Source organism: Takifugu rubripes, chromosome 11, assembly GCF_901000725.2.
Source record: "Takifugu rubripes chromosome 11, fTakRub1.2, whole genome shotgun sequence".
Classification (NCBI taxonomy): Eukaryota; Metazoa; Chordata; class Actinopteri; order Tetraodontiformes; family Tetraodontidae; genus Takifugu; species Takifugu rubripes.
Window position 1 is genome coordinate 13,513,840 of NC_042295.1, and position 27,873 is coordinate 13,541,712.

Genomic DNA, 27,873 nt, shown 5'->3' on the forward strand with positions numbered 1-27,873 from the left:
AAAGTAAACCTGTCTGCAGACGCATTTGTCTCCCGTTGGATTTTAAAGAGCCGACAGCCGATCGATGGATGTTCTTAAAAACAAATATATGGCCAAACGTCAAAACAGGTTTAAGAATTATAAATCTTTTATTGTGCATGGATCTGTTGTAGATATCATGGCTATACAGTTACACTTTAGATACCTATCTATGATTATACAGTTTTCCCATAGCGAACATTTTAAAGTGATATGTTTGGTAATATGTCATATAACAAATCTCATTTTGGAATGTACTGTGTATGAGGTAACAGCAAACATTAAAATTACATAAAAATGGTCTATTTTGTGCATATCTGACTAATTTTGTAGCATTTTATTAATCTCTCCGCCCAACAGAAGTAAGCCCAGGGTGAAGAGGTGTTAAAATGGCACATGTTGCGTTCACTATCAAAAATAGGAATTTGCTTCTTTCAGTGACAAAGAGGACATTTTGCAGAATGTCTCAAAGACCAAATCATGTAATTATCCAATATGTTTTGCAAGGTACCTGTATTTCATAGTCATGGTTGCAACAGCGATCACCTTTCCAAAAACCAAACAACACTAGACCCCACAGCCAGATGAGCACTAAAAACTGAGCAGAAACAACCTCTTACACAGACTACACAGAGAAAAAGGCAAATTTAGATTCACAAGTACAGGAGATAACATCGGCTGCATCTGACATTTGCTTTCCATGATGAGTACTCTGGTTTTATTCTCTTCTCTGGAGGGTACGTACTTATATTACTTCAATAGAATAAAAAAATATACTTCACACATGTATAACATGACAGAAACGTAATACACAGAACTACTTTCCATTACTCTCCTGATTACATGTGATTACCATCTAATAACCGAAAATAAAAGGAAATAAAACACATTTTAATGTCTACTAACACTCAAAAATAGGAAGAACAAAGTGACTCTCCACCTCCAGATAAGGCCTCTGAAACAACGAGTACGTTTTTTTTCTCTCTCCGCGCTTCCTTTCTTTCTCTCTTTGCTGTTTCAGTGACACATGTGGTACTACAACTTTTAAAACACTCAAAAAGACAAGTAGGGCTTGCACAATCTTGAAGTGTGTTCTTTAAAATGCATCACGAGACCAAGACGCCGTCAGTCGAGGTTTTTCTTTCACTAAGGTGCAAAATCAAATAAGGGGAAAACGAAAAAGAAAAAAAAACAAACCAGCGTCCATTTTTTTTTTTTTGTTTGTTTTTTTTTTTTTTTTTGAGCGGAAAAATATTTCTGAGTAAAGCTGCAGTAGAACTATATGATAGTAAAAATAGTTTGACTTAGTTTGGTTGGTTGTTTTCTTTATACGGAGCGCCACCCACCCACCCCTCCGCTCCCAAACATACAGGTCCTTGTTTTTACTGTACAAAAATATACGAACATTTCTCCAGTCATTTTTGCATCCTTTAACATTCTGCACATCAAAAAGGTTGGAAAGTGCTAAACAAAGCTCTAGACTAGGAATTTGACTCTTCTTTTCATATTCTCTTTTGCTACGCCCCCTTTTTAGCTCCAGCGGGGGATTACGTCCCTTCGTGTGGCCCTGGCGCCCTCCCAACTGAGTACCGCGGTGGCACTAAATACATACAGAATACACTTCTGGACACACACACACAAACCCCCACTGTGCAAACTGGCCCATCCGATCCCAGGATCAAACAATACATAGGCCAAGGAGATACCTACATACCGTCTTCAGAACACAGCTATCAAAACCAGTTACATACTGGACACGTCAATGGAAATATAAATTATGACTATTTCTATACACATATATATATTTATATACTGTAATCAACACGTAGATGAGTAGAAGCGCCGCTTCAGCCCAGCCCTCTCCCCAGAATAAGCCATAACTCTGCTCTTTTCAAGTTCCTTTTGCACAGGAAGCTGATACAGTGGAACCAAAAGGTCAGCAGAACGACAGATACCACAGAGCCGGGACGAAGTGACGAAGGCAGAAGAGTCAGGAAGCTATCACGGGTGCTAGAGCAAGTGTTACACATCCTCCATCAATAATTAACATTCAGCTCCACTCAGCCCCCCACCCCCAATGCACCACAACATGTTCTTTGTGTCCACTTGAGGAAAAAAAACAAAACAAAGAAAACTCCAAAACGCACAAAGCGGAAAATAAAGCTATAACCCTGCAGCTGAGTGGCACGAACTGCTCATTTAATGACAAAATACTGGATGACAAAAGCGATGAGAATAGCGATGACGGCAAAAACCATCAGGAGGAGGAACGCGCACTGCTCGTCGGTCAGGCTTCGCCTGGACCGGATGGACTCTGTGGGGGCCCTGGCCCCCACGCTGGCTGCACCGCTGCTGGCCACCGCATCGCTGCGCTGCTGGGAGAGGGTCACCGTGGGGCTGTAGGGGCCACTCAGCTCAGGAGCATCCTGGCACTGTCTGACAGCGCACACGCGGAAACGGTGGTCGCTGTTGGGCTGCAGGCTCTGGATGTGGAAGGATGTGGAGGGGCCTTTGTAGAGCTGGGAACAGGAGGGAAGAGGAGAGGATGAAGAGCGTGGTTCAAAATTTAAATCATTCAAGACTCTAAAGCCCCGCCGAGCAGCACAGAGCTGTTCTCGGAGCCGTTCTTTGGCTTCGACCCAATACAAACAAAAACTACAGACCTGCAGTTATTCAGCTGTCAAGCTCAACTAAACCTGGTTATTGTAAGACTGAAGCTCCTAACCATTAAACATGGGCTACAGATCCAAGAAGAGTCTTGATAACAGGGCTGGGAACAAACATGCGCAGGATAATAGCCATATATTTCAACGCCTTGATTGAATCATCATGTATAATGTGGTAAGATTCAGACGGGCATCGGGGCCATTAGTCCATGTAAATATGGCTGAAAGACATAAAGAGGAAGGAAAATGTGCTGGTGGGCACTGGACACTTAAGATGTCTCATAAATCAATGACCTTTGCATAATGGGCAATTTAAAGCCAGTAGTGATGAATAACGAATGCTACAAAGCAGACAGGCTGCCTTGATGAAGAGCAGGTAAAGGCACCACATCTTCAATCATACGGATCAGCGCCACAGATAATGTCACTAATCCCGTATTTTAGCCTTCAGTTTCTCAGAATTTCGCTGCTCCCATTAATACCTGTTTAAATTCCGAATTTCCCAACATGCACTGCAAAATATAGATGACTGGGTCTCCCTTCATCGGTGCCAGGGCCTCCCAGGTGACTTCGCAGGAGTTGTCGTCGTGGTGACGCTCCACTTTAGGGGCTGTAAGAAGAAATGGAGTTATAACAACTTTGAGACCAAATAAGCCAGTTTCTGTTTGGCGACGGTTGTGCTGCTGATTTTCTTCAGATGCCTTTAAATGAGGATCTGATCCAAACATGTAAAAATAGATTCGACAATCCAATAAATTTTGCCAGGAACCCAGCTCGACTCTCACTGTCAAGTGATGGTGGCAGACGGAAACTGAGAAAGCTGAAAAGGGCTGGTCACCGTACCTTTGACAGGGGCAGGGGGAGAGCGTGGGGTGGTGAATGTGTAAACAGTGGAGAAGGGCCCTTCGCCCGCCTCATTAAAGGCCTGGATGCGGAACGTGTAAGAGGTAGACTCATTAAGCCTCTGGACTTTGTGTGTGTGGCATGGTCCTTTATACAAGGATATAAATCTGCAACCACAGGAGCATGAAAAAGAGAGATTAGAATGAGGATGCAAAAAGGAAATGAGAACTGTGGCTCATCTGTCAGAAAATAGAAACTTCCAAGTAACGTCAAGCAGATCGCCGGTTATATGCAATTCTTATCAGCTTATCGTTTGTCAGGTCACTTCCCCTCGCCTGAGTAACAAGCCACTAACCTGCCGTTCTTGTCTTCCATCTGCAGCTGATACTGGAGGGCATCTGAGGTGGAGGCTTTGGCTGGGCCATCGCCCCATTTCAGCCTGAGCGTCTGATGGCTAAAGGCGGTGCACTCCAGACGGGGAGGCTGCGGGGGCAGGGGCTTTGTCTTAAGCTTAAAGGTGTGACTAAAGGGGCCAGCTCCCAGGCTGTTGAGCGCTTGGATTCGGATCCTAAGGGGGGTTTTGAAGAGAGAGAGTCAGAGGGCTGTATGAGCTGGCAGACAGGTGGCACAGACAGGAACATTTCTACTCAAGAGTCCCGGCTGATAACAGCTTTTTACGCTGAACTTTGTGGATAAATCCCTTTGCCCTCCATTCATATATGTCAATATTCCCTTCAAAAATTGGCTGTACTTTCTGAAATCCTCCCCAAACTCAAGGAGCTAAGCCAAATACAGCATTTTGCTGAATATTTAAGGCTCTTCCACTTTTTAAAACTGCCAACATCCAAATTCGCTCGGTGTTATTTACAGTGTGGAGCACCAACCTGTAGCTGGTGTCGGGCTGTAGGTGCTGGATGACGTGTCTGGTGACAGGACCGATGACAATGGGCTGGCGCTCTCCCAGGTCGATCAAATAGGAAGTGATGTCTGAGCCGTGGTCACAGGGGGGATCCCAGCAGATACGTAGACAGGTGGACGGAGAGTAGAATGGCCTCTGCTGGGAGTCACTGTCCTCATCCTCTTCATCCTCATCTGTGTCCAGTGACGTCCCGTACCTTTGCAAAGCGTAAATGTTGCTGACGGCCGCAGGTACGGAGCAGGGCGTCTGGCACAGCACGACGTCACTGAACGGCCCCACACCAGCAACATTTACTGCCTGTACAGGGGCCAGGCACAAGAGTCAGCAAAATGAGTCAAAAGAGGATAAGCAGTAGCCATGTTTCACCACAAGGTGGCGTTCTAAGGTTACTTTATTTCATAAACGTATTTTAACTTGATGAAATAATGAGAATAATTAAGTATATAAACCAGCATCTGCGTCAGTTGGGTTTTTATGAATGGTCTAAATCTGTTACAGAGAGTGTGGTCACAGCTGAATGACACAGCTCACTATCAGATGTGTTTAAAGTGACACTTCCTGGCTTTAGTGTCATACCTTTTCTATTTTTACATTGTAAAAATAGATTACTACAATCCCAATGTGGCTACACAGACAAAAACACCAGCAGAGAAGAGCACTATTTGAATGTTCTTCAATCAAACGTTGCCCAATCTCAATATTCTAAATTTGTCTTCTGCCGAGTTTATTTTTAGACTTCCCAAATTGAAATGCAAACGCAACCTGCGAGTGATGATACTAAACAAGGGACCTTCCGTGACAAAGGATGGAATGCCCCGGTAATGAGCTCACATTGTCATGCTGCTCATTACAAATCTGGACAAAGGTGACAAACTGTTATAGCTGGACTGAAAACATGAATGGAATTTACAAGCTGCAGGCACTGAGGCAACAGCTTTTTAGGTGGCCTAAAGAGTGAGGAATCAGAAATCATTTAAAAAAAAAATGATTTGAAATCACCTGTGTCCTGCAGAAATAGCTGGTTGCAGGCAGCAGACCCTTCATTTCGTGGCTGAGGGCTGGGCCGGTGTAACACACCTGCATACAGCCTTCAGCAGCTCCCCACTCCAGACGATACTCTGTCACTGGAGCACCGTTGCATGGGGGAGTCTAGAAGCAAAGCACATAGAATGGCTTCAAACTGAGACTCGGCTATTCAGTACAGTACAAAACAGAACAGTGTTAATGTTGTAATAGTTGTTAACGTAGTTAACTTTATCTTCAGGGTGGTGTTAATTATATTAGATTTTAAGAACATCAAGAAGAGAAACTTGACAGGGCCTTACTTCCCAGCTAATGACAACACATGTGGGGGATTTGCACATAATGGAAGGTGCCTTGCACTGCTCAGGGGCCCCGGGTCCGGTTGTGACCTCACATCGCTCTGAAAGTGGTCCAAACTATGTGTATAGAAGGGGAAAAACAATATGTAACAATTTATAAAGATATTACGTACAACAAATATGTTGAAAGTTTAAAATCATGTGAAAGAACAAAACAATGTGTTCTTTATGAGGATTAATCCGATTTTAAACTTCTCTCACCCCGGCCTTGTTGGCCGCCTTGATCCGGAAGCTGTAGGTTTTGCCAGGCATTAAACCGCCCACAGAGCAGTCCAGTTCTGGGCCCTGGTAAACTTCTCTGCTCTCCTCCGAATGCTGCCCACTCATTTCTACACTGTAACAGGACACCGGGCTTCCTCCGTCCACTTGAGGGGGACCTGAGACACGAAGAAATAAATACTCTTTAAAAGAGAAGCGTGGCTGTATACACAAGGTTAAATCTATAAAAGGTATAAGAATTGTATAAAACTTCAAAGTTGGCTGCTTTGGGGGAGTTCTCAGGAAGAATAATTGCATCAGAAATGCCACAACACATCCCACACAAATGTGGCTTAGTGTATGACTCACCCCAGCGCAGCTGCAGCTCCCTGGCTTTGGGCTTGCCCACTAGCCGAGGGGCCGGGCAGGTCCCCGGGGGGACTGCAGGAGTCTGGACCTGCAGGGTCTCCGACAGCTTACAAGGAAAGACAACAAAGCAATTAACAATCCCCCTAATAAATGTGCCTCTCCCTCTCTTTCCAACAGCAACAACATTATTTTCCACCATCTCAGACTGGTTCTTGAGGTGAACAATGCTAAATTCACCATCTGCATCCCAAGAATGTTTTCATTCACAGATTTTTGGATTAAGTATGGCTCAAAATAGCATGAGTGTTCTGCCATATTCCGCTGGAGCAAAAGGGTTTTCTTCCCAAGTTGCACCATGAATGGATGCATGGACCGAAAAAATTGAAACAGAAAAGTGAATTGAAACAGACTAAGAAAAACCTCTTCTGACAAAAGTATTAAGTATTATTAGTATCGAGTATTTGATGCCGAGTATTTGATGCCGAGTATTTGATGCCGAGTCTAATCCACGAACACAAACTGAAGGGCAAATTATCGTTTATCCATAACTAGAATGAAAAAGAAGTATTGTTAATTTTAGTGATGTGGGTTGCACATGTTGTTTCCTACTTTACACTGAGGGAAATTACAGGTAAAACATATATGAAGAGGCTTTTGTGTGAATTGATTCTGCACATTTTCCTGCAAAGTCATGAATGGCAAAAAAAAGCAAAGAACCTGGAGGCTGTGCAATGACTCACCGGGCTTTGTCCCCCTTCACTCATGCAGTAGACTCGTGTCTGGTAGGAGCAGCCAGGCTTCAAACCTTCACACACGTGCTCCTTTGCCGGCCCTGAGTAAACAAGCTCCCACGAAAGGCCTAGAAAATAGAAAAAGAAATGCAAAGTAAGCAGTTATTTTCTTTGTGACTTTTAAATGGACTGACAGAACCTTTGGGAACAGCAGCGTTTTCTACATACCACTTAAGCCCTCAGAAAGCTCCACAACATATTTTGTGATTTCTGCTCCACCATCATCTTTTGGGGGTTCTGATGAGGAAAACAAAACAATCACTTTTTTATTACGTAGTTTCTTATGCTACTTTTTGTCCAGTAAGTGTGAAATAAACTCACAACACACTATAAGCATCTGAAAAGATAGAAGAACATGCCTTCATTTTTTAGCTTTAAAAATGTATTCCGATTATTTTTTTAAAGGAAGATCGGACTGCAGCCAATCTGTCTCAACTGTGATTAAACTAGCTCAATAAAAAGGCTGATTATGAGCCATTCTTGGTTCTAAATTATGTCCAATCAAGAAAAGAAAGGAGATGACAGGAGATGCTCACCCCAGGCCATCTTGAAACTGGTGGGTAGGACTCTTCCTCTGATGACAGGCTTACAGGGGCTGCTGGGCCTGTCTGGGTTTGTGATAAGCTCCACCACCTGACTGGGGTTGCTCTTGCCTTCTGAGTTGTATGCTGCCACCTGAAGACAATAAACAGACAGAAAAAAAAAAGGTATTTGCATCACTCAGAGCCAAGCATAAGCTCCTGTTTGCAGGAGGAGCAAAGTTACCCTGGATTCTAAGAATAAACCCGGACGGCAGGCAAGGACTAACGGAGGAAATGGAGAGCATCTAATGACCTGTTCAAAGGTTTAGAGGCTTGTCATCGAGAGGCATAAAGAATTACAACCTTTGGGATCGAACAGAATAAGCTTTAGGTGACAGTTATGAAGTGAAGGACATTTATGATGAAACAGGAACCCGAAGGGCCTCAGTCCACAGTTATTCCTGCTAATCTAAATTACGCTGATGCTACAGAGATGTGGGTTTTCTCAGCAGGGGGAGACAAACCCTCACCAATCTCAAAGAGTAACTGATCACCTTAAACTTTTCAAACCACCTTAGCGTGAACGAAAGGGAGTAATGGGAGTGTGGCCACAGCACAGTTGCCAAAAGGCCAATGTGACTCAAACACTTTACTTAACAAGCTTCTGACTGGGTCGCTGCATGAGATGATCATTGGCATCCTCCTGTTTATGCTGTTATGTTCCCCCACCCCCATGCTGACCGAATCCTGCAAACAGATGAGTCATAGGGCCACAGTGGGCCTCGGCACCCACCCTGTCCGAATCCTGTCCCCATTCACTTTATTCACCCTCATATCTGCAGCAGCCTGAATAAAACCAGTGGACTGCTAGCATCACCGGCTCCCTTACCCTGAACTTGTACTTTGTACTCCTGTGGAGATTCCTGATGGTGCAAGTGAGCTCATCACCGTCATAACTGGGCTGGAAGCCGTATCCCTGCGACAACAATAACAACATATTACCACAGGGAAAGAAAACAACCAGGTGAGTGATGACGTGCTTGACGACAACCGTAGCCCAGAAACCAAAGCTGTCGGACATAAACAGCTTTGGGCAACTGGTGGTTTTATGTCTGCAGGTAATGTGTCTATAACACAGGGAGAGGTAGCTACTAAGGATTTCTCTTTAACCTGCAACGATTTTGTCTTTAGAAATCAAACTACACTTTTGGGATTGAATCCTGGTTTACTACAGTAAGGACTCATAAATAAAGTCAAACTGAACCTACCAAGCCTTCCTCTTCCATTTCTAAAATATAGTAAATGTCATCTTCCTTTGGAGAGCTAGTGGGTCTCTGCCACTTAAGACACAGCCACGTCACTCCTGCCTTCTCCAGCTCTGGGGGGAAGGGTGGCAATGGCACGCTGCAGGAGGTGAACAGGTCCACCACTTCGCTGAATTCACTGGAAACACAGGTGAAGACAGTGCATAGGTGAAGACAGGTCATCATCACCCCCATTCATCATCGTCATCTCAGAAGTGCTCTAGTAATTCTGGAAATGCGCAGACCTCACACCCATGTCGTTCTTTGCTGCAAGGCGGAAGGCGTATCTTGAAGCTGGTGAAAGCTTGGTCACTCTGTACTGCTTTTGAGGTCCATAGTAGCACTGTTCATACATCCCTGTGCCCTTCCCCTGCAAAAACCAATGAGGGAAATCCACGTTCTTCAAAAAGAAAATGATCTTTTGGAGTAACGTTGATAATTATCAACCTCGTGACAATGTAAAGATGATCACCATTGTAAATAATTACAGCACGGCCAAGCCTATGAAGCTAAGGGCTTAAAACTAGAAGCCTTTTGCTGTGACTGCCACAGATTTACTCGGGGAATTTTGTTTTGAACTGCAGGGAATTTGAGAAACAAGCACTGACTTAGTCAATCATTTGCACAGGAAATTTGTTTTCACACCACAGACTTTTTTTTTATGAATTGACGCACATTTCATGAAAAAAGAGACTGGTATTCTATTTGATGTGGCATGCTTATGGAATCTTTTTTAGCACAACGCGCGATGCTGTCAGTGGAAACTCAAACACGGAGCAAAAAAGGTGCGGATTTATGGTGGCCATGGCACAACCCTCACGGTGCTGCTAATGTGCCCTGTATAAATATGTGGTCCAGCTTTAAGACGACTAATGTTGACACACACTACAGGATTCCCACATTGAGCAAGTTATGATGTCACTCAGTCTGCATTTGAAATGAGAGGAAACAAATACCTCATCCCACTGTAGAATGTAGTTTTGGATTTTGGAACCGTTGTCACATGGAGCCTGTAAATAAAATAATTTCATAAAATGTGTCATTTCACTCAATGCAAAATATCTAAAATACATAACCTGTCCAGATTCTGGAAAGTCCATTCCAAAGTTAAATAAAAATGCACATAATACGCGACCGTCCTTTATTCCATATATGCTATTCCACATTTTAATTACGAAGAAGCTTCATAAAGCACCACTTTAGCAACAAACCAGGTGTGCCAAGGTTTGCGCATAATTATATCTGGTAGGTTTGCTGGGAATGCAGTTTTAAAGTGCCACACCAAGAGCCACACCTGGGAGGTGAACCAAAGATCGGAATCTCAGGCGTACAGCGTTTACCTCTTTGTGTCTGCAGCCACTGACTCATTATGTTATCACAGAACCACAAAAACCATTAAATCCAACTCTTAAAGTTGCTGAACTAAAAACCAAAGGATAAAATCCAGTTGGGTCTTACCTTCCACTGCAGTACAAGCGAGTTCTTGGTCCCGCTAGCCTTCCTGGGAGGATTGGGAGGATCGGGCTCACAACTTAGGGTAGTGAAGCTCACAGGCTCTGATGGGTTCCCCTGTAAACAGTTACAAATGGCCTGCACCCTGAAAGGTAAAGAATAAAACAGTTACACTTTGTTCCTCTGTGTTTAGAAAAAGAAACACTTTGGCCCTTTATTGACCCGTTCACTGTTATGTGTATTAGCAGCCAATAAATACTTAATCGCCAAGCACCTGTTGCAACCTTGTTCTAGTTTACCACAATCTCTACTTAAAACACCAATAACCAAGCGTTCACCAGCTCTAACCGTGTTATTGCTGCTTATGCATAGGACATAAGGATATTCTTGTATATTATTGCTGGCAACACTTTACTAAAATATATTTACAACTAAATACCTGCTATTAACTGAAAATTGATGCTTCATTATTCATTAGAAAGCAGTCATGAGGTTAATATGCATGAAAGTTAACGGTTGAATACATTTTACTAATAAAACATTAAAAAAGGGTTGTTGAAGGGTTACCTGACATGGTAATCTGTTGCTGGTCGGAGATCTTCTAAAGCAGAACTCAGTTCTTCGCCGCTGCATCAAATGAAACATGTCAAATAAAGATGTAAATCTCTGTTTATTGTTAGCCGTGCAGCATTCTCAACACTCGTACTCACCAGTACATGCTCTTGTACTGTCCTTCTTTGCCACTAAATGAAATGAAGACCTCGTAGCTGAAAGACTCCTGGGGGCTGCCTTTGTCCTCGTCACTGCCATTTTCACTCTCTGGTCTAGCGGGTGCACTCCAGCTCACTGCCGCTCCTCTGGCCTGAATGTCTGACACCTACACAACAGTTTTTATGGTTCAATTCCCATAAATACAAGCATGAACAGGACTCTTTAAATCCTTTAAAATTTGCCAAATCTTCTAAGATAGAAAAAATCTTCTGCCCACTCGCCAAGGGACTAGCTTCTAAAATATATATATACAACGCTACACTGGCACAATTCTCAGCAGTTGGCAGAGATGCATCATTTTTATCCTCTTTTCAGGGGATTCTAAACAGTCAGAGGTTCACTGCAGGGGCGGAACCGTATCTAGAATTTAAGTTTGACTGTGTTCATCATCCTTCCTTTAGTCGTTGCCGTTCATAAAAAAAGCAATCTTTCCCACATGAAACCTTTCACATTTATCATATTTCCAATACACTTTAACAAGCAGTTCAGAGAAACCCATTCCACATTATATGAGGTCAAGAAAATTCTATTTGTAGATCGACGGTTTCAATCCAGCTGCAGGTAAAGCTGTTATTCTGCTGTAATTCATTCACACTGTTGGGTTTAAGAATCTTTTCAACAAATAAACTTTTTTTTTTGCATTTGCATCATAATTTTGAAGTGGTTGCCCATGAACCCCCAACACAATGAGAATGTGACAGCTAATTAATTTCAATGTAAAACTGAGCCTTTCAGTTAACTGCTAACACGGTTGTTTGGTAACACAATTGGAAATAAGCCCTCAGTGAGGACGTTGAGTCAGCAGCCCCAACTCCATTAGTGAAATATCGGCGAGAATTCATTAAGGATGTTAAGGTACATTAAATGATGCAGCACATTTGCATCAATTGGAGTTTTCATGAAGAAAGCACTAATACACGCATTAAAACATGCATAGTGTATTAATTCAATAAAGACACAGACGTCAGTGGTAGTGAATACTAACCAGGGGTTTACCGATGCTACTCAACATTGCTTGGAGGGCCCGAGCTTCCTCATCCAGCTCTGAGGAAAGAAAACACAAGGCACTATGAGGAACAAACACCATCTATTTTACCAAACCAAAGACATAATAAGTTTCAACTGAAGGGATTATTTGGATTATGTTCTTTGAAATTATCACATTTTACTTGGAATGGAGAAAAAAAAAACTCTGCAGTTGGTCACTGGAGAACGAGAACTCTCAGTTACTTTTAAAGGAGTGTTAGTCAAACATGGTCAACAGCCAAGCAATAAAGGAAAACCTCACTGTTTTATCCCTTCACTCCTCTTGCTGATTTGAAAAACAAGGTATCGGATACACAAACGCATCACATATTAAACAGATGTTTCCGCAGCAGGAAAGAACATACATGTTTATAATAATCACATGTAAATAATCACAAACATTTCAAACGGTTGCATCTATTATTAGCATTTAGGCCAGGTCACTGTTCACACTCCGCACTCCACTCAAAGATTTCCACCCGGCTTCGCTTCGATTGGCACGAACACACCCTAGTTTGAATATTTCTGCAAAGATGAAATTACTCCATTTAAAAAGCAAAGTAATTTAATGATTTAATTGATTGCTATACGTGAATGAACAGTGAATAGTTAACAACGCATTGGCGTTGTGTTCGCTGTTCACCTCAGTGAATAATGACTGGTCGGAATTCCTGTAATCAACAGTGCTGCTGGCTGCAGGTCTGATCCTTCACTGCCATCAGCGGAAAATAAGGGACTATTCTGATCGCATATACAAACATCAATCTGTCAAATGCTGGGTGGCAGTCCAATTGTAAACATCTTTTACCTCCCACTTCTCCGTTTCTGCCTCTGCCTGCCTGCTTAGTGCACCCGACCGCCGCGTGGCTGAGGTGTCCCTGCTCGGCTTCCAGCGCCTTCACTCCATCTCCGTTGTGAATGTCTGCTGCTGAGGGGCTGCAGCAGGATTTCTGTGGTGAAGATGGAGGGCTGTCCTTTACCTGCCCTCCTCCTCCACCTCCCTGACGGTCTTTCAGCTTCTTCTGCAGGCGCTCATATGCTTTGTTAGTTCTGTCATCTCTGTGGACAAAGGGGGGGCGTCCATGTTGGGGGTGAGATTCTGCAGAGACTGAAGGGACAAAACGCAAAAGTTAGAAGGTTTTCGGAAGCAGCCAATAGTCCTGACAGGCTGGGTCACACTCACCCTGCTCTGAGTAGATATGTGCGGGGTGATACTGAGAGATGTACTGAGAACTCATGTCACCCACACCTCCTGCTATGCCTGTGTAAAGGTGGGGTGGCGGTGCCATCATGGCAGGGTGTGGGATGAAGGCAGGCAGGTGGGCATGTGGTGGAGGCTGAGGGTGGTGGAGAGGGGAGTGACCTGCGGGGTGAAACTCTGGTTGCTGAGGTAAAACCAGGACCCGCCGCACTCCGTTCTCCTCTATGATCTACGGGGAAAAACAGGCAGACGGATTGAAGGTGTTGTAGCAGTCTGGCATCCTGACAGGACGTGGATCTAGAACACTGAGAATACTGCAGTACTGAATTCCTACTTGTGAAACGTATCCAGGAGGCACATAGATTGGAGGCACTGAACCATTAGGAGACATCATGGGAACCTGAGCAGGACCTTTGATAAAAGAAGGAACAAGATCAATCACTTTCTCTTAGGGGAAACAGAAGTTTAATGGGCATAAAAAATGCATTCAAATTACTGCACACCTGACATTTTCAACCCAAATGCATCCTCTCTCCTCCCCAGGAAATCTGCACAGCCATAACTCCTCCCACTTCCACATATGGTCCACCAACCAGTCCATTTTTTCACTAATGATTAACCAGCGACCGGTTTCATTTTTAAGACAACACAGAGAAGCGTATTTCCTGACAAATGTAATGAACTCACTTTAAGTGCTGAGAGGCACATCTCCTGTGCATCTCTGTTGTAGAGTAAAGTACTGTAGCTTAGGTCAGCGGTGACCTAAGCTACAGCTTTCTGCTGAGACAACAGCTCAGCAGAAAGCCTGACATCTCTGTGCCAAGTCTGCACATTCGCACATTTCTCATCTTACAACTTTAAGCCATAAATGCCCAGTTCTGAGATTATGCTCTAAAAGACCATACATATTCAGGTTGGATGTACAGTATGTCTAGAAAAACATGGGTGTCTATAAGGAGGCAATTGTAATAAAGCAATGCTGTGTCCTCAGAGGTAAGTAAAGTAAGTAAGCACCTATTTAACATTACTGAAAACCCACACCTCCTGTTTGAACATTGCCTTTGGAAGAAAATTAAAACGCAACGAGTGCGGAAGCATTTAATTTAATAATACACGGAGGTCATGATGAACCAGCATTCTTTTAATGAATGGCTGCTTGACAAGGAAGTAAAACATCATAGGTGCTGCGGCTGCGGCAGCTGCTGTGTAGACGTCAAGGACGGGATTGTAGAATACTGGCTTTGTGTCTAAAAATAACACACTTGGGGTGTAGCATAGTCGTGATGCAAAAGGCGACCAAAAGGATGAAGAGCGAGTTAATACTCCGCTATAGTTTTGATGTCAATGCTTCCTTTCATGCTCGTTTGGTTTCTGACAAGAGATCACCGTCACGCTGCAGTGAAGTGGTATCGGGTGTGAATTCATGAGAACACAAGTGTGGTATTAGACAGGACTATCACTGGGTATGCACTGTAAGTAAGGTAGCAGATAAGCCTCTTACACTGGACATGGAGGGGTAAAAAGGCTTTGAAGCCCCTCGAAGTTCACTGAGCCTTTAGGGCAGTGAGTCATTTACTGACCTAAGAAGAGCTCAGAGTAAATGAGGCGATCGCACTGCCTCGGCCCTCATTGATTTCAGATTATATTGTACTGTATTGAGAGAGGCAGCTCAAAGAATGCATCGTTAAGTTCACTCTCGGTCTAATAAATGATGTTTTGTCAGGTGCTGCTCTGCACCTTTACACTTACTGTTTAGTGTGACAAACTGGACCCTTGATGAATCAATTCTCTTTCATTTAACAGAGAATGATATATTCAGATTTGCACTGGGGTGGGGGGGGACAGAATGAACAGGGTGATGGGGAAAACGAGGGACTCGCAAACCTCTGAGTGAGAAAAAGAGAGAGGTGAAGTAAGGTGGTGAATGGGGAGAAAAAAAAAAACCACACCTACTCTTTTACATCAGACTGACGCACGAGTGCTGACAGAGATCAGATAGAAAAGGCCACGTACCCCTCCCCCTCCCTTCCCCTCCCCCTGAGTCAACTGAAGCATCGGTTGTGCTGACGTGGCCACGGAGTGCCAGCCTTCCAGAGGAAGCAGCCATGGGGAAAAACATCACTCGTCTTAAAAAAAACACCACGTAAACACAGGTTAGACAACAATTTAGGGAAACCAGCGTTATTCCAGTACATCACAAATCTGTCAGAACTCATCTGCCTGCCTCACACATTCAGTCATAAAGCAGGAGATGACTTCTTTCCCCAGGCACTTGTTCATTTCTTGCGCTTGCGTAGACATAAAAAGTTGGCCGAACCAGACAAAGCACACATCTCTTTCCTATCATCTCAAATAAGAGACAGAAATCTAAGCTCAACAAGCCAGAAAAGAGGGCTGAGGAAAGAATACAAGTTAGACAAAAGGCTGTCCAGAGAGGGCTCCAGTGTAAACCTTAAGAGGCGACGTGGAGAAATTTGAGGCTCTATAAACAGAAATGGCTCTATTATCAATTATAGGCGGTGAGTCCTGCAGGTACAAGGGGGCGAGCGGGGAACTGTCGATAAAACAGTGTTTTCTTTGGATTGCTTCATATTTGGGGAGGGGTGAAAGTCCATTTGAAGTCGAGTGGAAAACAAACAAAAAAGACGGCAAGCCAATCGGACGGAGAGACTCCCTCAAACCTATCTGTGAAAACGATCGAAGGGATTACAGAATCCACCGTCCATCATCCTCAGGCCTGATTAGCATCAATCTCTGTTCATCTAAGCAGGATGAATCGAAAGGCGAAAGAGAAATTTGGCATATTTTACTGAACCGTGTAAACCAGTAAAGCTGTATAATAAACAGACATTTTAAGTGGATCTTGCATCCTTACTGGCAAAAAGAACGTTTAAGGTCAAAGGAAGGAATCATGTTTGATCCCTGACATCACTCCTGTCAATCATCCTGCTCACCAAAATAGATATATTTATCTCTGAAAGTGGAAAACTTGGGAACCACTGACATCAATAACCTGGTTAAAAAAAACAACAACACCTAAAACAGTCGACTGATATCGCACTGTCTGGCTCCTGAAAGCTCATCCTGAATCCCGCCTGAAGTTGGAGAAAGAAACTGAGTATTTTTCCTCTCTCAAAACACTCCTGCCTCCAATCATCTTTCTTACATTCTGTTCCTCCCCTTCGGTATCAACATGGCAATGAGAGAATGAGTCACAAACTCAGTCTCTTTGAACTCATTGCTGCACACTCTGTAAATGAACTGTGTGTGTGTGGGTGTGTGTGTGTGTGTGTGCACCCCCCCACACACACGACATTTGTGTACACGTAGATGAGGGAAGTGGCGAGTACAAAAATAATGTGCTAATGTGGTTAATTTGTCAGATGTTTTCCTTCGAAACACTTGACCATACGTGGTGAACTCTAATGCCGCTGGAGGTGAGGAGCCAGGCCACGCATGCTGTACACCGACTGCTTCGATTAAAGAAGTGGGGATGTGAAAAAAGGGATAAACACACAAAGCAGAAAACAGACAACACATGTAGTGGGTATGTGTGTATGTTCAGGAAAGACACAACTATCCCTTTTGATACCTTTTGCGACATGAGCTTAAATAGGCTGCGTAGAACCAGATGTGCCTTCACTATTACCATCATCACTAATCTGAATCTACATCATTTAAATTACAATACTGGAAACTAATTACCCAAATGCTGTGGAAGCTGATGTGCAGCATCAGCCCCCAGGCGTATCATGTGGTCTCTCTCTCTCTCTCTCTCGATAACATTGAACACAGCCCAAAGACCTCAACAGTGGGGAAAAAAAAGCAAACCCAGGAACGCACTCGGATGCTGGGTTGTCCAGCCCATTTATAGACGCTCAGAGATACAAGTTTCCCAGAAACGGCATCTTCCAGGACTGTCTGCCATAAATCAGGCTGCCATGCGGTAACGTGCAGCAATTAAACACTTCCAGCTGACACAAAAGCATGATTAAATTCAAATTGGTGGCTCATTAACCCAAGTCTGAAGTACACAAACAAAGATCCAATGTTTCCAGCTGTGCTGGAGCTAAGAACAGAGCAGGGTAAATGGGGAATGATTGGCGTGCAACCTGAAAAGAAAACAAGGGACTATCATCCGTGAACGTACAATAAACCAGCCTATGACACGCATGTATATCAGCATGGAAATACTCTTCTTCTTTCCTCTTTGCACAGCAGTGACTCATCCCTCTGTTCGCGTCACAGAGATGAGAGCACCCTGTGACAGTCCTGTTAGGAGCTATCGCGCTCATCTATGTGGCACCTCGCAGCTCTCTGTTGCTCCTCTGATGCATGTCCTCCGTACATGCATGTGAGCGGGTTCAGCAGCTCATAATGGTGGCTGACAGGGGAGTTCAGGCAGGTGCTGAGAGAAAAGCCCCTGTGTTAGCAAATGTTGATGGGGGAGAGTTCTGGATTCCTACCATTCTCACAAATATTTTCCTCTGATTGAAAGGAGGAAAACTAATTTGCTACAATTCCATTTTCCTTGGTTTAATAAAAACAAGAAAATCCTAGTCAGAATTGTTCTGGTGACATGTCACTTGGTCACTTGGTAACTTGGTAACATCACTGCAATGTCAAATGACCATGACGGGAACCAAATCTTGTGACACAGACCTGTTTCTTTGGCAAAGTCCAGACTGCTCCTCTATTCAGGCCCTTTATTCCTACACAACTATATTTTGTATCATTTCAATCCTTTTTTTCCTCTCCTGAAAGAAAGAATACTGCACCAATACCACTTAAAGTAGCTTTGTTCTAATGACCAATGACACGTGCACTTGAGACGATCCTGGGAGAAACCAACCTGGAGTTTCTCTACAACTGTCTCTTTACCAACGCTGTAAACATCTGGACGCAGTTGCAGTGTTGACTTTAAGAAGGCCAACATTCAAGATACTAAAGCTGAAGCTTCTTTTTCACATTTAAAATAACGGCAAAGCCAGCGCCAAGCTGAGCCGTAGTATAGAAGCATGAACAGCTCACGTCATCAAGAAGCTGCTCGCACAACGTGGCAACGGAAGTGCTGCCCACCACCCTACGTACGATTAAAATAAGATTTGCGATCTTTCTTACTAGCGTAGACTGACAAGCTTTCGCTAGCTGCCATCTTATGTTTCCTTGGGACACCACCAAATACACCCTGAATTATCAGGATCACTGTGCATGTGGAGATCTCTTCCTGGAGGAGCTTTTGCCAGATTAGTGCCAGAATATTTGGTCCTACAACAAATATTTGGGCGTCCTTTTGTCATAATGTCAATGCGGTCTTATCCAGACATCACCGATGATGTCACATAGTCAGTACAATCTTCAACGTGGAAAAGGAAACTCGTGTTATCGGGACTATGAAGAAAGTGGTACAAGTTTCAAATGAAAAATGCCTCTTTTCTTGCCCTCCTCACACTGTAATTATGTCACACGCTGATCTTAGATTCTGACTGTCAATCCGTGTGACGGATAATTTTATCAGCAGGGAATTAATTATGATGAGCAGCGAATGAAATGACATTTGAGACGAAGGCCGAGATCTCGAGCCTGTTTATTCGTCTCATGGGCATCAAGACTGCTTTTTAAGAAAAGTCTGGAAACACATTCAGAGACGCACTGTCAGTTTAAAGCAAATTCTGTTTTTTTTTTAAGGTTATGAGATTATTTGTGATATACATGATGGGAAATCTATAACCCCAACATTATTTATCGACTGTCAACGATGGAAACAAAAGAATCGATTTGAATGAAAATCTAGTTTGATGAGAGAAATTAGGACCATAAAGGAGGAGGATTACATCCAAACCTTTAGGAACGCCTGTAGTCCTTTAACAGAACTGGCTGCTGTTAGGCTTCCCAATTAACCCAAGTGGTAAAGAAACCAGAATTAATGTTCTGAAATAATCCTCCCAAAATTTACAGATGACAATAAAAAAGGAATCTGCTCCAAGACGTTTATGTGCTGCCTACTACACTCGTGAGTTTCACGGTGCCAAGCCAGCTTCACAGAGAAGAAAGCCTGAGCGGATGTGTCAACATCCACCTCCGGACAGGTCCGATACTTCAATCCAACTATTGCTGGAATGTTATTTAAGAGAGGCTTGAAGGAAAACAAAGCAGGAGTGCACTGAAGTGATCATGGGTTCAGGGGAAGCATCCTTCAGTGTGAAAGAAAAAAACAAAAATGCCTTAAAGCCAAACACTTGACAATGTTGACCTCTGACGTTGCTTCACTCCAACGTTACAGCCGATCAGTTAGCTGGACTGTAGGTGGAGGTGTGGGTGCAGTAGAACATGCTAATTGAAAGAAACTGGTTTCCAAGTCAAGTCCAGCGTTTGGCATTATATCAAACCGGTTCCAAGGATGTAAGGATATAAACTGCAAAGGAAAATTCTTGTCATTTACCCGATATGTATGTTGCGGATGCTGATGTGAATCAATATGATTAAAAGGAATCTGATTTAAATGGATCCACTTCTACTTCTCAAATTTAAACTTCTCTCTGTTGGCTGGAATCAGAGCTAAATTTACACCACTAAGCAGTGTGGTTGCTGCCATCCTGTTATAGTGCCTGTTAAAATATGCCAACACGCTCTGGCCATGAGCCGCCAAGGTGTCTCACCTGTGATACACTGGAACTGACCATCCTCACGTCGTATAGTGAAGGCTTCACCTGGGTTTACCTGCACCAGGATTACCTGTAGAAAACAAAAAAATACCGTTATATTTTATTTTATATATAAACACAGACAGATACACACACTCAATGGTTTGGCGTTTTTTGACCGATGATTCATCAATTCATAAGGCAACGCAATTTATATCCCAGTTCAAGATTTCTAAACTTATAGCACTAATGCAATGACAACGAAAACATGCAAAATGCCTTATCAGAAAGCATCCAGTCTGCTTAGACAATAGGCAGCAGTTTTAATTTTTTTTAAATGTATAAAGTCCAGGGAGTTCCAGGGAACTGGAGTTGTGTTTCCAAAGGAAGCGGAAAAAGGGAAGTGATTATTACTTCTTAAGAAACAAAAACAAGAAAAATCCACATAGTCACTTAGGAGTTTACCATGACTGAAATACAATGTACCACGCTGACTCATACATTGTCAACACTTTGTCAGGAAATGAAAAGAAAATGGCTAAAAATAGAACACATTTTTCGAGCCATTACTGAAATACAAAAGCTACATAAGTGTGCAGATAATGAAGGAATAAAAGCTCTCCAACCAAACCAGACTGGTGTCTGTAAACTCCCAGAAAACATACATAACTGGCCCAGCAAAGTGTGCGGGCGCTCATTACCTCACTCTTGTGTAGGTCGCTGTCATAGAATCTACACTCCCCTGGCAAGGCGCTTCGGCTCTCCTCAAGCACAGAAATCATCAGCACCTCCATCTCTGACACTGCTCCCATTCATGTGTTCAGCAGAGAAAGGAAAAACACCCTCGACGGTGTCTCTCTCTCTCTCTCACATACACACACACGGCGGCTTGTATGTGCATACACACCCACATGACAGGCAGCATCAGCAACAAGTGTCGACAATGGTGGTGAGTGGGGGAGTGTCTCATTCAAGATATCTAAGTTGTTCGGAAAATCAGCTGCATGTGGTCATTTTTGGCTCACCACCGACAGAAATAAAGCCACACCAAACAAAACACTGCTAGGGTATCCTCCCTTTTTCAATTTTAACACACATGAAATCATTACAAAGCTATTTACTGTAATTCTGTAACATCGGAAAGAAAAAAAAAGAAAAAAGGAAGCAATTCTGTGCTGAATGGATCCGACTGCTACTTACTGTTGCCCGCATTGCTTTTTCTCATTCAGGTCTGATGCTAACACATCTGGCTGCTCTGATCCGTTACACCCTTCACATTCATTACCTCCTGGAAAGACGTTTGCGAGAGTCATGAAGTGCAGAAAGAGCCATTTAGGCAGATATCATTGACTCTCTCTTTGTGGATGTAGCCTTTACAGAAAACGTAGCGTGGATAATTGCTCAGCATGGTTCAGCCACATATTCTCCGTAGCGACTCTCCGCAGCCGGCAGCTTGTTCACTCTCGTCTCCGGTGCAGCCTCCCTACCGTCAGTATCCACAGCAACCTCTTCAACAAATAAGGCACGGCAACATCTGTGCCTTCAGACATTAAAACCTTTCAGCAGAGGACACTATCCGGGGGAGAAAAAAAAATAGACCCGAGAGAACAGGACCAAAATGTGAGGAGTGGGAGAAGCCTCACTCCCGCTCAGCTTCCTCCTTCCTATCGACTGTATGCTAGCTCAGATAATGCTCATTGTTCTCCTTCACATGGTTAATACTAACAGCATTCCTTCAGCTGTGATCAGAGTTCAGCTACACTAGCAAAGCTATAACCCTTTTATAACATGGGGAGTCCTTTGTTCTGCCTGTTTTTCACAACAATGGCGTGACGGAGCTGAGCGACCCACGCAGCTTTTCAGGCTGAAATGTACGACTACACTACTCCCCATCTCCTCTCCCTCCCTCTCCCATTCAAACAGAGGCATGCCTTACATCTTCTCGTAATACCCAAATTGATGTGAAATAAGATGAGATAGTGGGAGATCAATAGCAGAGATGCCTCAGTGACGCAGCTGTGCAATTCTGGTTTTCAATCACACATAAGAAACTGTACAAAAGGTATCTTTATTATCCGACTTCTTTCCTGACCTGAACTTTGAAACTGATGAAATGAACATGAACTTTTCTTTGGTTCACAATCCTCTACTTCTGTATCCCACTGAACATTTGGGGAAAATGTCCAAAAGGTGGCCACAGGAGAGCTGCGACGCAACACAAAGGCCCAGAGTGGAAGTCGTCAGTAATGCACAGTCAGGAAAAATCGGCTTTGGAAGCGAAAGCAACGGAATCGGACCATTTCCTTTCACACACGAAAAGGTGGAAGAGTTGTGTCGTGTCACAAGGCTAATTTGAGATTCTGAACAGCGTCAGGTGAAGGCAGTGTGCTCTGGGGGTGGCTGCGTGACCCGTGTATTCCTGCCTCCTGCTGGAACGAGCTCCAGCAACAGCCCGCGACCTCCATTAGGAGCTGAGGAAATGGGTGAATGACAGAATGGGAACAATGGGATCAGATATTTATGAGGAAACCTAGGGCAATATGACTTGTTACCCATCATTTTTTTAGATTTGCATCCATGACTCTGGGCAAAGAGCGTAGATAAATTTCCACGCGTCACGCAGGTGGCTGCTGTGGCGTTTTATTACCCGGCAGAATGGGCCCTCTCTGTGTGTTCACGGCTGTTAACTGTGACGTTTCGGGACCATCAGTGACTCAGAGCGCAGGTTTGTCATTATTTGTTCCTCTTAATTGTTTGCAGTACGCTGATGCGACGGAGCAGCTGGTCGGCCGGACAGGAAGTCGAAGTCAAATGACACGGGAGGGGGCGGGGCGGGGGAATCTTGCCAGTGCTGGAACTGGACAGGAACTAATGCAGCTGATGACACATGCTTACGTTTCTAATGATTATTGAATCTCCCACTCTGGAGGACAGCCTAGAAATGGTACACGGGGTGAGTAATAAAATGGCAACGCACAAAAATTCGATCCCTCCAGAAACAACTCAGCCTGCGTCGTGGTTTTTAGTCAAATTACCTGGATGGACCTTAATCGAGTCCATTTAATTAATGGCTGCATTAACCAAGCACTGGTGGATTTGATATCATGGAGGGAAAAAACTGAAACTGTAAAAGCAAGCAAAATGTTTCCTCGTTTGAACTCCCCCAGAGTGGGCTCCAGCTCTTTTCTAAAGAAAAGATCAGTCAAAGTTAGTAATTCTGTTCCAAAACCTGGTCGATGGTCTTGCTTTGGAGTCTTTTTGATGATGACAGGATTAGAGCCAAACCTTTAAAGCTCCAAAATCTTAGAAGTCTATTACAAAAAGATGACAAATATTGTAGATAAAGGCACCATCTAAGGTGACGACAACTCCCTCCCTTCAACAGAACGGGAATACCAGGCCAGAACCCAGGACCTAAGAACTGCTCCATGCAGCCTCTACAACTCAGTGAGAAAACAGCATCTCCGTGACTGCGCTCCATCCCTGCTACGCGAGGGGTCGGAACCTTTAGTAATTCCTGCTTCTCGCTCACAGCAGCCGTGGCGTTTACACACCTCCAAAACTCAACTTCACTGAACCAACAACATTTTTGATTGTAGGACTCCAGGCGTGTAATTTCCCACCGGCTGCACCGCTCACATGAGAACTTTGGAGGTCCAGTGGCGACAGTGTTAGCAGGCGCGAGCGGGATGACATCATACTGGCGGGACACAATAACTCACCAAAGATTTCAACAAGGAGGGAGCTGGTGTAGTAAACAAATGACAATGAAGTGAAAGGTTACACAGAATACATCATGATGAAACACAAAAGGTTTACAGCGGCACTGAAAGAGGTTGCTGGGGGAGCTGCAGGGTGCAGCTGGACCAGCGGTCTGTTGCACCAAATGAGACCAAACCCTGGACCGCAAGTCTCCACGATTAGATACACACTCGGGCTTTTTGGTACCGCATCTAGACAAGGGACGTTGATCAGATGACATTTCTGACAAGTAAGAATGATATCACAAATAACACTATCATGCCAATTTTACACACACTTTAGGGCAAAAATGGAAAAGGATGTCTACAATAATGTTTACACACTTCCTGATTATTCTTCCTCCAACATGTGGCCTACCGACCTGGTGTAAGCAGCAGGGTGGTAATGATGTTACTCGGAAAGTAATAGCAGGATTTTGTTTCTCTCAATGTACGCACGCCGAGGACGTGTAATCAGGTAACCTTTGCGAGGTAACTGAATTCCATGAGAACCGCAGGAAAGCCGAACGCAAACAGCAACATTTGATCTCCACGTGAACAAAGCGCGATTCAGCGGCGGGTTTTTCCACTGTGGAAAAAGACAAGGTGGCTGGAAGAGTGTGCTCAGAGGGCAGCACTAATATTAGCAAGTCTTATCTAGACGAACGGCACAAGACTGAGGAAATGGCAGAAAAGATAGCCCGTGGGTTCTAAAATAAAACCACAGGAAGCCGTGGAAACTTAAGCAAATCAAACTGATGGCCATCAAAATGACAGGTGACTCAGCCATGCTTGTCAGGGGCATTTAATCTCACTGATAACTGACAAGAGATGCTGCTGCTGGTGGTGGTGGTGGTGGTGGTGGTGTTAATCAGCCATGAACTACCTGGAAACTAAAGGCCTCTATCAAAACTGAGAGATGGAGTTCTATAATTAGCGACCACTACTTGCATAAAATTTACACTCAAGAACTGAAAATCTGACGTTTCAAAATGCATAATGCATCATAGCTGCATAATTCATTTAGCTTTTGAAAGAAGCAGCTGAAAACACTGAGTTTCAGGAGGAGCAGGTGCAGAAACAGTTACGACCCATGACTATTACGAGACTGACCATGAATGTGCTGATCATTTAGAGGCGAAAGCAGAGGAATCTTTATTAAATGAATGATGGAAGAGAAAGTAAAAGCAACTTAAACAGTCTGAAATATTAAGTTTAAATGTCTATTTGCCCTTTAAATTTGAAGTGACTACTAAAAAGATGCTCAAAGGCCCTTTCAGACTCTGCTTGACTCCAACATTGGAGTTTCAGTTAAAGTGTTCACTGCTTAAATACGTCTAGTGTGGGGGTGTCTACTAAATCTTCAACCAAAAACAGCCAAACCAAACAAGTGACTACTGGAAAAAACCTAAAAAAAAAAAGAAAGAGTGCGAGTGTGACTGACATACCTGCTGAGGGCCTTCACCGTTGACCATGGCTGGGGGTGGTGGTGATGCCAAAACTGGGAGTTCAGGGCTGAGAAGCTGTCCAGACTCCAGAGGTGGGGTGTGGTCTGCCATAGCTCCCTCATTCACACCTCTGAAGAGTTCCTCCTGAAATGAAAGACAGTCTTGATGAAATTGCAGCTCCATCTGTCTCGCTGTTGTTTTGGTTTGTAGCAAATAAAAATGCAACTAAAAAGGAGAAAACTTTGCATCGCCAAAAAACCACAAAACAGAACATGCCGCAGTTTCCATTGTGACATCTGCAGTTCAGTATCAGAAACTCTTTAGGTGTATTAATAATCTGTGCGCGGAGAGCAATTCTGATACTGCCTAAGAGCAAAGAAGATGAGGACCTTTACTTATAATGTTATGTCTTTCTGGCTGGGAAGGACACGCTCGAAGGCCTGATAAGAACTGGAAACACTCGCTCAAGATTTTCTCAGACCACTCAAATGGAAACTGCAGATTTCGAGCAACAAATGCAAATGAGCCAACGGGGATTATTGAAAATGGTGTTCTCACTGACTCGACAGCAAACACAATTTAGATATGAAATAGCCACACTGATGAAGAAGAACGTGCCAAAAGCTACCTGACAAAAGTTCAGTCTAGAACTGCAGATGATCATAAGAGAAATGTAACATGTGTCCTTGAACCTTAATACTATTCAGCACATGCATTCCTAAACCTCACGGTGATCTGGCTAATCTGGTAGTTTTAGCCCCTCCCCTCCTTAAGCCTAAACTACAGACAGTTAATGTGTGATGGTCAACAAACTACAGCTGCAGCCGCTGAGGATCTCCACTACGGTTCTTTGTAACATCTTCAGGTCAAACAATGGAGCCGTTTACATGCAGCACTAGCTGTTAAATCCATGCTCGGGTTTAAAAATCAACAAATGTCCCACAAAGGCATCCATGAGCAGAAAGACATTTCCTCATATCTTACCAGGTTGTATCTCATTCACTGTCCAAACAGCAGTTACAGATATTGCTTTGGAAAAAAAAAAACACTGTGTAAGGAATCTGCCTTTATTATTATGGGTTGTTTTGTTTCATTTTTAATATCACCAGGAGCTGCACAGCTTTGCTTGTTTTTGAACAAACGGTGGCTTCAAAACTTAAACTATGATCCCATATGTTGGTTCGCTGTCCATCACATTTGACTGTGGCCAGCAGCAGAGATCAGGAACAACAGCTGGCTTTCAGTTGCATTTTTGCAGAGGGCGAAACATTTGGTAGCCAGTAAATACACATAACGTCCTATTCCGACACCACAATAGAGATCTTTATGTTGTAGTGATCTTTTTATTCTCAAATTATGATCTTCATATTTAAATCTTACGTCAGTGACTATGCTTACCAGGCCTCTCAACTACAGGGAGAAGGACGTAAAACTAAAAGGTGGTTATTTACCATTACTACAGCATTCTGAGGTAAAGGTTAGTTTAGCTACAGGTGTGTGAGCTTCTTCTCATAACGGTCCTTCACCAAACCGGAACACAATATTGAAATCGGATATTTCTTGCATAATCAGATTTTTTTCTTCTCAAGACAGTTATTAGCAGGCAACAGTGGACTGTCAATAGCAAAAGACAGTAAGATCATTTGCTGTACTGCAGACAGGTACTCACTCAGTCGACACAGCAGCAGTCTTGATGGACTCGCCGATGCACAGTGGTGATTCGCAGCTATTTTCACAAATATTTAACGTCAGCAAGTTCCGATGACTCGCTTACTTTCTGCTGCACCTGAGTCAGATCACTTGCACGCTACCTAGAGGAACACAGGACACCGCATAATGTGACATGCTAGCGCTAGCAGCCTAATGCTACCTAGCTAATAGTTAGCGAGATGAAGATATGCTTTCTCTTCCTATGAACGGCGATCGCTTCTACTGATTACACCTAAAACAGGAGGAAGTAACCAAGAAGCACCGGTGACAACGACGCGTGTCGCTAATTTTCGCCTAATTGCCAGTTTTATCGAGATAACTTTCTACCCAACCCTGTTCCTGCATAAAAGTCAGGAATTTCGCCATCGCGTTCAGGGCTCTGTGCGCATGCGTATTACTGCAAACCATGGCGGCTCCAGAATTCCCAGATATCCGTGAAAAACGCATCGGCTGTTATATCACAGCTTTCCTGTTTCTCTAAAAACAATAAACTAGCAGCGGATGTTTCCGTTATTCAGTGCAGCACTTTTTACCTTCCTCTCTCTAATAAAATATTCGATAGAAGGTCTCAGATTGACGCACCTGTCATCGGTTTATTCGGCCACTCGGTAGCGGAAAGAATTCGTTTGAAGAGAGGCAGAAAACGATCGGAAAAACCACGAAAATATGAACAATCTTACCTAATATTTAAGTGGCAGTGGTTATTCTAGGACAATCGAAAACTGCTCTGAATTATTTAAAGTGATCCACGGGAATAGACTAAATTTTGCATGAACAAATTAACCCGGCATGATGTTCTAGTCAAATAATCTCTTCCCCTCACATGAGAGTCATTAAAGTTTTGTTCAGATTGGCAGAGTTCCCGTGGCT

The 27,873-nt window shown here is 43.5% G+C and overlaps 1 protein-coding gene across 6 annotated transcripts; it reads right to left on the reverse strand.

Annotated features, from left to right (window-relative positions):
- Positions 1 to 105: 105 nt before the first annotated feature.
- Positions 106 to 27,817, reverse strand: fndc3a (fibronectin type III domain containing 3A). Of its 6 annotated transcripts, none has more exons than XM_029844442.1 (28): positions 27,684 to 27,817; positions 26,963 to 27,104; positions 26,278 to 26,322; positions 25,294 to 25,437; positions 20,121 to 20,196; positions 13,796 to 13,872; positions 13,444 to 13,690; positions 13,069 to 13,368; positions 12,220 to 12,278; positions 11,174 to 11,340; positions 11,031 to 11,090; positions 10,470 to 10,608; positions 9,968 to 10,021; positions 9,257 to 9,381; positions 8,976 to 9,150; positions 8,597 to 8,683; positions 7,723 to 7,861; positions 7,355 to 7,423; positions 7,136 to 7,254; positions 6,396 to 6,501; positions 6,030 to 6,205; positions 5,772 to 5,885; positions 5,446 to 5,595; positions 4,412 to 4,743; positions 3,883 to 4,095; positions 3,528 to 3,694; positions 3,167 to 3,294; positions 106 to 2,537 (listed from the first exon to the last, which is right to left on the reverse strand). In XM_029844442.1, exons 3-28 carry the CDS (start codon positions 26,290 to 26,292, stop codon positions 2,214 to 2,216), a joined length of 3,762 nt encoding a protein of 1,253 aa, XP_029700302.1. In that variant the 5' UTR covers positions 26,293 to 26,322; positions 26,963 to 27,104; positions 27,684 to 27,817; the 3' UTR covers positions 106 to 2,213. The 6 variants fall into 6 exon arrangements, with proteins under 6 accessions (XP_029700302.1, XP_029700301.1, XP_011606945.1 ...); XM_029844441.1 differs by having other exon boundaries at positions 27,586 to 27,811; XM_011608643.2 differs by lacking the exon at positions 27,684 to 27,817 and having other exon boundaries at positions 26,963 to 27,399.
- Between the last annotated feature and the right edge of the window lie 56 nt (positions 27,818 to 27,873).

Coding starts and splice junctions, on each gene's coding strand:
- fndc3a (XM_029844442.1), bottom strand. Junction 3,295..3,527: donor TCCCCCTGCCCCTGTCAAAG/GTACGGTGACCA, acceptor TTCTTCTTACAG/CCCCTAAAGTGGAGCGTCAC. Junction 2,538..3,166: donor GAAATTCGGAATTTAAACAG/GTATTAATGGGA, acceptor TCCTGTTCCCAG/CTCTACAAAGGCCCCTCCAC.